The 9,544-nt window shown below is 32.1% G+C and overlaps 1 protein-coding gene across 2 annotated transcripts in view; it reads right to left on the bottom strand.

Moving 5' to 3' along the window:
- Nucleotides 1-781: 781 nt before the first annotated feature.
- Epp (Ecdysteroid phosphate phosphatase) overlaps nucleotides 782-9,544 on the bottom strand; it is a 28,344-nt gene continuing 19,581 nt past the window's right edge. For both annotated transcript variants that reach the window (XM_089243143.1, XM_089243144.1), the window contains exon 6: nucleotides 782-9,391. In XM_089243143.1, the coding sequence (XP_089099269.1) occupies nucleotides 9,144-9,391 (248 nt within the window). In that variant the 3' untranslated portion in view covers nucleotides 782-9,143. The remainder of the gene's footprint in view (nucleotides 9,392-9,544) is intronic.

Here is a 9,544-nt window from a genome sequence, read left to right as displayed (position 1 = left end):
TCCCCCAGAAAAAAAAAGATTCTTATCCCAATTTGCTAAATCCAATGAGGAGTGTTCGCTAATACGCATCAAAATTCAGTTTTACTCCAAATTTTTTGAGTGAAAATACTCCTTCAAATTTCAGGTATTTTTTTTAGTAGTTCTTTCTCATTGATAAAAAAAATACACCTCAAAACTTTGGACAGGAGTGGAATTACCCTTCAAGATTATATTCTTTATATGATCTTTGCCCAGTAGCGTTGGAAAAGGAACTGCTCACTCCTGAATTGATTTAGAAATCGAAATGCCTTTCATGAAGTTCGAGGACCCAAATGTTTGAAACACTTTCAATGCTCTTAAATGTGGGCCAACTAGAGATTTACAACAAAAACATCATTTTAGGAAGATTTCAAGTGTCTTTTGCCATCAGGGAGAGGGAGAAAGAGCTTGGCTAATTTTTTCGAAATGATTAATTTGGCTTTAAAGTCCTTTCATCAGCTAATGAGGCAGCAATGCATCGAAATGACAGCTATTGTCATTTTGAGTACACACACAGAGCCTAAAATAGTTTTTCTTCCAATGTGACCTACACGACCCAAAAAGTTAAACATCCTTGGTACCTGTGTTACTATGCACCATTATGTATGAGTTATTATGTACTTTGTTCAATTTTTCCATTATACAAATTTACAACATAAGTTTAAATTTTAGGCCATTTTCTTAAAGCCTATAAGAAAGATGTTTCGCGTGTTAATTCCTTTAAACCTGACAAAAAAAACAACACACAGACAAATAGAGAAAGTGTTATTAAAAAATATGGATTTTAATAACTGCATATACAATGGGGAAAAAACTACAGCTTCAGATAAAATATAAAATAAATAAAAAAAATGAGATTTTGAAACCTCTCATAAATTTCTTATCTTCCAAACACTTTTTAGATCTTTTTGTTAAGATTGGCACCAATCTTTTATCACATTCAGCAACCATTTCTCAAATCATTTGCATTTAAAAGGACCCAAAAAAGAAATATAGGGAATAATACTGCTTAACATACACAGCCAAACCAATATACTAAAACCAACAGTGAACAAATGTGAAAATCCTACAGCAAACATATGGCACCTATAAAGCTCAAGAAGATTGGAGGAGATAACCTGGGGAGGGTGGGGAAGTGATACTCTTACATCCTGTGTTGTGAGAGCATCAATTGAATAAAAAAAAGCTTTATGACATTCTGACTAAGAGAGAAAATTATGGTACCACGCCTCTCCATGACAGAATCTTCAAAACAGCAACACTGGTAGAATATTTGTGTTAAACAGTCTGTGTGCCAAAGGTGTTGCGAAAACAGATGATGCTTTAAAACATCAGTGAAGATTCATGCCATATTGATGCCAGAGTTTAATATAGGCTTTCTTGTCTTGTCCACAGAAGAGAATTAAATTTATGTATGGAGGGTGTCACACGTAAATTAATTAAAAATCATCTAGGCAGGTATCATTAAAATTATACAGGTTTCATTGTTTTGGCTTGACGCTGTAACAAAGGCTAGGATAATCATTTATCACAAACAAAAAATATATATTGCTGTATTCATAGCAGACATTTTATGTGAACAAAAAACAAATATGAAAAAACGCAGTTAAAGTCAAATAATTAAATGCGGAAAAGCTGTTACAATGGTATTATTCAATGCCAAGATGAAAAAATACAATTTATCTACAACATAATAAAAAACACTTAAAACTTTCAAACTCAAACAACCAGACTTAGTTTTGACAAAAAAAAACATTTTCATCACATCAGATTTTGAAAATTATCCTCAATTTTCAAAAATAAGACAAGTAAAAATATTTCCTGGCATTTACAAGTATTTTTCAACAAATAACAGTTACATAAACAGTATAAACAAACAGTTGAACTGTTACACAAATGAACAAGGTTATACAATTTTATCTGATAAATTTTGAGACGAGCAAGTTACGTCCACTGAAATTTGTAATCATAATTTTGTGCAAGGAAAAGTAGTTTTTACTACTGTAATGTGTTTGACTTCCTCCCCAGTATATTACATTCACTTTTTAATGAATAAATACGATAGTTACATGACATCCAGTTATATTCAGCAAAGACCAACTTTCTCTTCAAATACTGTGATATCACTGAAATTAGCTATCAATGATTATCTTACAATCCAACGGTGAATACTCTTGGTTGATGCATCTGAGATAACACTGTTCAATAAGCTGTGGATTGATTGACATGTAGCCCCTTTTATCAAACTTATTGACTATTTCTGCACTTGCTGTTTAAAAATATGAGATCTCATTAATCTTAAAAATATAACATTCATTAATATTACGTGTAACTCATATATTTCTCACTTTTTCACAAAACATTGATGCTATTTAAAGCTTTTGACTGATCAAGGCTTATTATTGCTTAACTCTTCAAGCCAGTTCAGAAATTTAAATGCCAAGGCCCTATTCACAGTATTTAAATAAATAAAAAATCAAACTTTGGGCAGCTCTGCTGGAAATAATTCATATCTTTTTCAATTTTAATTCTAAAATTGTAAAAAAAAATTGTTATAATAAAATGTCTACTCAATGCAATAAAAATTTTATTGTGATTGTTTAAAAAAATTATCAGGGTGGTAAAAATGTCACTGCCTGTGATGTACCACGTACTGAGATCTGCGCAGAGGGGTTAATAATAATTCCATACAATTGTTCTCCCAAACCAAAAGCAACCTCAATTTAATATTCTGGTGATAAATTTAATTTTTATCAGTTATAGAACAGTAAATTGTAACACCATTAAAAAGAAATACGATAAACATGTTGGGGTAAATCTAGAAGCTATCCATACTTAGATTAAGACAACCATAAGTATTCTTTACGGGTATTGTATAATATTTTATCGTGTACATATTGTTTATAATTTTTGTTAATCGCATTCTTAATTGGGTTGCTATATTTTTTTTGGAAATATATGACATCCATATTTTTACGGGCATCTTTTTCTCAGCCACCTCGTTGGGCATTTTGCCTGTTGTGGCGTTGTATCTGTATAAATAAAATCTTTCCCTGCAGATATTTTATAATACTGTTTGCAACCACTATTTGCACGATGTGCTAGGACTTTTTGTTTTTCAAGGTTATGGGAACAGAACCAAATTCACAGGCAGCAAAAGCCCCATTTACATGGAAATGGTTGCAAAGTAAGAAGTGGATCAAATCTATAGAAATCGAACCCGCCTAGCATTTTTCCTCCCTTGCATGGTAAAAAAAAAACACAAAAATTGTATCATCTTTTTTGGTGGATTTATGTTGGTTCATGCCTATACCTCCTCTCATAATCATTTGCATGACAATGAAGAAAAACTGTCAAACATTTTAGTGTCACGTTAATAATTTGGTTTTTAACAAGAAAAAAATCCCTCTAGGCATCTAGGAAGGGAAAATAGGCATCTAAATTTCTCACTCTGTTAACAGATTTAACTGTTTGACATTTGTGTGCCACAAGCAAAATAACATTATTTAAAAAAGATAAATATGGGTCAACTACTTATAATTACATCATCAAACAAGCCAAGTGATGAAATCGCTGAATCTTTCACAAAACTAATGTAGATACTAAAAATGTCTATAACACGAAATATTGATATATTTCCATAACAATTTTCTATATGAAAGTTTTGATTTTTTTCAGACATTATAAATAGTATTTTGTAATTTTCAGTAAACAGGAGGGAAAAATTTAATGAGAACACAATAAAAATAGTCAAACTCTATAGTACAGAGTGATTCAAAAGTCACGCAACTCACTATGAAATATTGAATTTTATAAATTTCACTCATTGTAAATGCAATTTTTTATAAATGGTAGCACCATACTCTTCTAAATAAAAAGTGTTTTTTTTTTTTAAATTTTCCACGCACACTTGATACTCTTAGTAGTTTTTAGTTAGTTTTATGGTGAAGTCTGTTTTTTCCCAGGAGCAAACTTTTTATTATCGAGCAATATTTTTCAACTCATTCATTTGAAAAGTTGTTATTGAGACATTCAATAAGGAATTTTTTAATGTTTCTGCACTACACGTTATGATTAGAATCCTGTTTTCAAAAAACTGGAAATTATGGAGACTAGAGGTGTCTGTCTCTACTGGGCAGCAAGTAGTACATGAAGCGAAGAACAGAACTTCGACCTCACCTTCAGAGAGTTTAAGAGAGCAGGCTTAACAAATGGATTTACCATATGAGACTGCTCACAGAACCCTCAAGAAAGTGAAGTTTAATGCTTATCTTGTTCAGGAATTGAAAGCTCATGATTAACTTTAACATTTAATTTGTTGTCTATAGCTGAGATCGTTCATTGAAGAAATGGAATTGAGAAACTTGAATTGGTGTTCTTTACAGATGAAGCTGCTTCCATCTAACAGGTTATGTTAATACAGTCAAAGCAGCAATGGAATTTTGTGCACCGAAAATTCTGGTGTTTAAATTCAAAAAGAACATTGAATTAGAGTGAAAAAGTAAGTGCTCAAAACTCTGAGAAAAGTGGCCACAAACATGGTAAAAAGAATTCTCACTTCTATTTGCAAAAGAGGTTCACGTTTTTATCATAGGTTGTGATATTTTGATGCAAATGTTGTTTTCATATCAATAAATGTTGCTTTGTTGGAAAAGGTACAGATGTTTATTTCTTTGAAGTACTTCAAAAATAAAATTATTCTAACGATTGTGTGACTTTCCGATCACTGTAACAAACCTAGCTTATAATGGTCAAACTTTTGGCCCCATCCTATAGGATGCTGTCTTTGTGGATAAAATATAGCAAAGCTCTGGATATATCAAACCAAATATTTGGTTCACTGAAGTTTATCATGACAGACTACAACTTCGAAAACCCAACACAACCTCGATCAATCACTAAAAAAAAGATTTCTGCTATAAACAGGGTTTGACAGCATCAACATTCATTGATACAGAAATACATAAAATAACAGCACATAAAATATGCAGAAAATATCAATAACACACACACACACACAAAAAAAAAAGTTTGGTAAATAATTAGAAATCCTCAAAATTTCAAATCTAAAATAAAAATTTTGGCTACATATCATGTCAATATTCAGAGCAAAATCAAATTTTGAAACGTCAAAATTTTTTTCATCAGAGTTCAATTAACACTTTGCCATACACAATGCAATAAAGTTTAATTTAAAAAATCATTAGTTCTAAACCTGTCAGATTAATTTTTTTGGTATGGAAGGTTGAACAGGGATTCAATGACTTTTAAAAGATTGAGAACCATTGTGTTCCAGGTATATGCATAAAAAAAATTATGAAAATAAATTCTGAATTATCATTTAAGTGTATGGAAGAATGATTTTTACTTCCACATATTTTATAAGCATTAAAAATTTCATCAAATATATACAAAAGCATTTGTTTCAATTTTACATAAAATAATTCTATTAGTTATGTTCCTTTCTTCATAAAATTTAATATATTGACATATAAAGGCTTTACTGACAATATTTTCTATGTCAAATATGCGCATTTTGCAATGCTCACTTAAGTGAAGATCAAGTTTGAGTATAAATCAGAAACATGCAGATTAATCATCACAATTTAGAAAATTCATCCAATGCGTGGCTGAATAAATGCACTAATGGTTCATATGCTTTCAACAGGTGCAATTTGCAATTTTTGATCTTCATACCAGAAAAAAATTATTTTAAATGAAGAGGGGGACTAAATTTTTCTCAAAATTTGCAACAGAAATTGCTTTCTCCAAGGATACTATGTAACATGCATTCTATAAATATTCTTCTAGAGAATTTTAACGAATTGGTACACACATAAACATGTTGTTTGTGTATATGCCTGGCCCCAACATATGTATGTTGTCAGAGTTATGCTTGTTTCGTATTATACTGTCACACCAGACATGACAGAGGCTCTCTCCCGAAGAATGTGAGTCTTTTTTCTTGATATACTGGTGCTGCCATTTGTCTTCTATACAAGAGCCTCTTCCTTTTTCCCGAGACTGTTGTGCCCAAACATACTTAAATATCATTCAAAGTTTTCTTACTTTGGGAAAAGTGTGAATCTCAGGAACAAAATACTAAATTAGGCATCGAAACATAGCCATGAAGAAACTTAAATCTCGAAAAATGTTAGCAAATTTTCTGGAAAAGTGTCTAACATATTCTCTGAAACAAATGTAACTCATATACTTTAAAATTCTACGGAAATCTGTCAACTATTAGGAATTTTTCAAGGTCACAAAGGGCCTTAGAGAAGCAATAAACATAAAAAAATGTTGAAAAATCAGAAATGATGGCTGCCAATTTTATTCGCTTACATTTCAAAAGATTACATTAAATTATCATACTTACTTGCATAAAGGACGATCTTGCATATGGAACAAAGTATAATTTTAAAGATCAAAATAAAGAAAACTAGATTTATTAGTGCAACTCCTTATTTTGTTTACTCATAGATAATAGCATAAAATACATGTATTAAAGCAAACCACCACACATTTCCCTGAAAGCTATAATCTTTCATTTACGCAAGCTTTGCCAAAACTCTCCTCTTTTTCACTTTTACTCCACGAAGTATCGTCCCCAAATCCATCGAGTGCATTTGAAAACTCAGTATTTCTTAAATGAATTTGATATAACTTTAGAGGTGTACTTTTCCATGCGATTGACACTCACCTAGCAAGCTGTAAAGCATTAGCCTGTTGAGGTCACTTAATGATCTTAAGCTGTAAGCCAGTCCGTGTAGTTTTCCCACACGATGTTTTAAAAAAAGGAAAATTTAAAAAAAAAACAAAAAAATCCTCCATTTGCATTTATATAGGATGGAACTAGGTTTTTAAAGCAATGAAAATATCATCCTATATGCAAGTAAATATGGTAATTCAGAAAAAAAAAAACTTATTTTGTCGAATAACATGCAAATCAAAAATATTTTCACTAAAAACATTTACTGAAATCTTCAAATAAGAAAATCTAAGAAAGTAATTAACAACTTATTGGTTGGCAGATATCTAAAGAATGAACAGAATATACCAGGGGTGGCCAACAGCTAGCTCATGTGACGTGATTTTGTACAGCCCGTGACTAGGTGAATAACTGTGTATTAAATTGATTTTCTTATCATTATTTAAGCCATCATTTTCAACAGCAGAATTAATTAACAGACTATTTACATTCATTATTTCCACTGACCATAGCAATTAGATATGTTCTCATCACACGGCCTTTTGTATGCACATATTGCCCTTAAAGTTTGCAATGAGTATTTTTACCCCATTTCTTTCCACCACCTCGTTGAACAAGTTATCTTTTTGTGGCCTTTGTATTTGTAGCTGAATGCACATTTGGTGTTCTGCTCACAGCGACAAAACTTTTTTGAAGTGGATGTGAAGTCACAACGAAGCCTCACAAAATCACAACCAACTAGATCCCAATAATTTCAAAGAGCAAAAATGTGTCATATGGGAATGGCTCGGTTCATATCATGCCATTGAACAAGAGAGTTCCATACCCAGACACGAGGATTTTTTGTGTTGAAAGAAGAGAAGAGTATTCATCTCTAAATTTTTACATAGCACGTTGGTGGCATTCCACATTGAAGCAGACTTACACGTTTTCAAACTAAAATACCAATATTCTGTTCCAAGAAGGTACCACAAGTAATAAGAATACATATATAGTAAATCTTGTTTCCTGTAATCTCATGGACATACGAGAGCACCAGGTAATGGTGCATGTACGCATTCTTTCACATCTGCAGGTAGTCTGCCTGGTCCATGCGGAGCTAGAACATTTTATTTCGGTATCTCTAGGGTTTACCATTGATAGCAAACACTATCCATACAACTAGCTTTGCGCAAGCTTTCCATTTCAATAATAATAATACTCTATCTGTGTGCAAATCAATTTCGTGAGTATCGATTTTACTCGTGCGGCTTTACCAGTTGCCAAATCAGGAGAAAGATAAAAAATAATTGCAATAAAATGTGTGGAAAAAATGTTTTGTCTGTAAAATTCAAACTATGGATGTAATTAAATGGATTAATTTGCAAACGAAACGGTAATTTTTGAAGCACTGATTTACTAGATGGAACCAGAAAAACAATTGATATGTATGAGTTTATGAAGAAGTGGTAAAATTTTGATGACTAAATTAACAGTTTTTCACCATATTACTTATGGTGGACACAAATCTAAGTTTTCTGGATCATTTTACTGGTGTGGCTTACACACTTGAGTGATGTCCCTGGTGCAGCCCACAACGCTACAGCTGACCATTATGTTGGCCTTTGAATCGGGAGAAGTTGGCCACCCCCTGGTATAAATCATAAACTGCCCATAACCGTCATGCTGAATGTTTTTCACTGGTTATATCCCACCGGTTGTTGAAGTTATGCTCATGTATAATAAACATGAACAAGAGCACAAATAACGAGACAATGCAGAATAATTATAAAATAGATTATTAAGAGATGAAAAATCCGGCAGCACCTCAGTTGACAAGCAACCTATACATTAAAAGCTATAATATTCTCATACTACTCAATCTGAAGAAGCTCATATTAAAGTTTTGTAAGAATTTCAAAATTCAACAACTAGTAACGTCAACATGAATATGCAAATATAACCAAACACAGTGATTATGCAAAAATTCAAAATTTTTCAGTCACAAATGCTTTTGTTACAGGAGAAAAAAAAATTCTGTTCGTTAAATATAGATCTTGAATTATCATTTCGGTTAAAACACAGAGACAATATCATGATCAAAACAACTTGTCCAATAGGAAACACACACATGAAGCTACAATAAAAAAATTCCATTAATTTTACTTAGCATTCTTGTAAATTGGTGGGGCTCTAATTAAGCAAACGCATATCGGCAGGCTCTGCTATGTGCAAGATATGCAAGGTCTAAAAAAAAAGAGAGGGGGCAATAAACCTGAAACTAGCAACAATTTAGAATGAAATTATTTTTAAAAATATTCGTGAACCAGAAAATAATATCAATAACGTCAATAAATTACCTTTTCAACAACTATTAGAAAGAGAGAAAAAAAATGACTAGTCCATTGACTTTGTTTTTAAGAACTAAATCAGTGCATCAAGAGGTATTTAAAACATTACAATCGTAGCTAATGTTATTGGAATGCATCACAGATGCCGAAGGGAAAGGTGGTGGCCCTAATTTCCACTTATTGTCAGCCTCTTCCGTTAGAGTAACCACACTGGCATATGGCGTTCTGTATATCACATGCTGGAATTGGTGGAAATCTCTAGGTGGTGACCCAACAAGCTGCCTAGTACAAGTGTCGAGGGTCGCTGCATGCCCAACGAGAAAGATATTTCCATCTGCAAAGAATATTTACACAATTGATTAATAAGAATTCACATTTCATGCAAACATACTACACGCAGCTGATTGTGACAGATGAATTTCCTGAGTGTGTGTGTGTGATAAGCAATAAAACACAATTAAAATTGCATTATTTTTGTTGCTATAAT

The sequence above is a fragment of the Pholcus phalangioides genome, unplaced genomic scaffold (assembly GCF_987345545.1).
Source record: "Pholcus phalangioides strain wild (caught in Gottingen) unplaced genomic scaffold, Ppha-v1.0 ptg000015l_1, whole genome shotgun sequence".
NCBI classification, from domain to species: Eukaryota; Metazoa; Arthropoda; class Arachnida; order Araneae; family Pholcidae; genus Pholcus; species Pholcus phalangioides.
The sequence above is the reverse complement of the archived record's forward strand: the minus strand, read 5'-3'. Positions and strand labels throughout refer to the sequence as shown.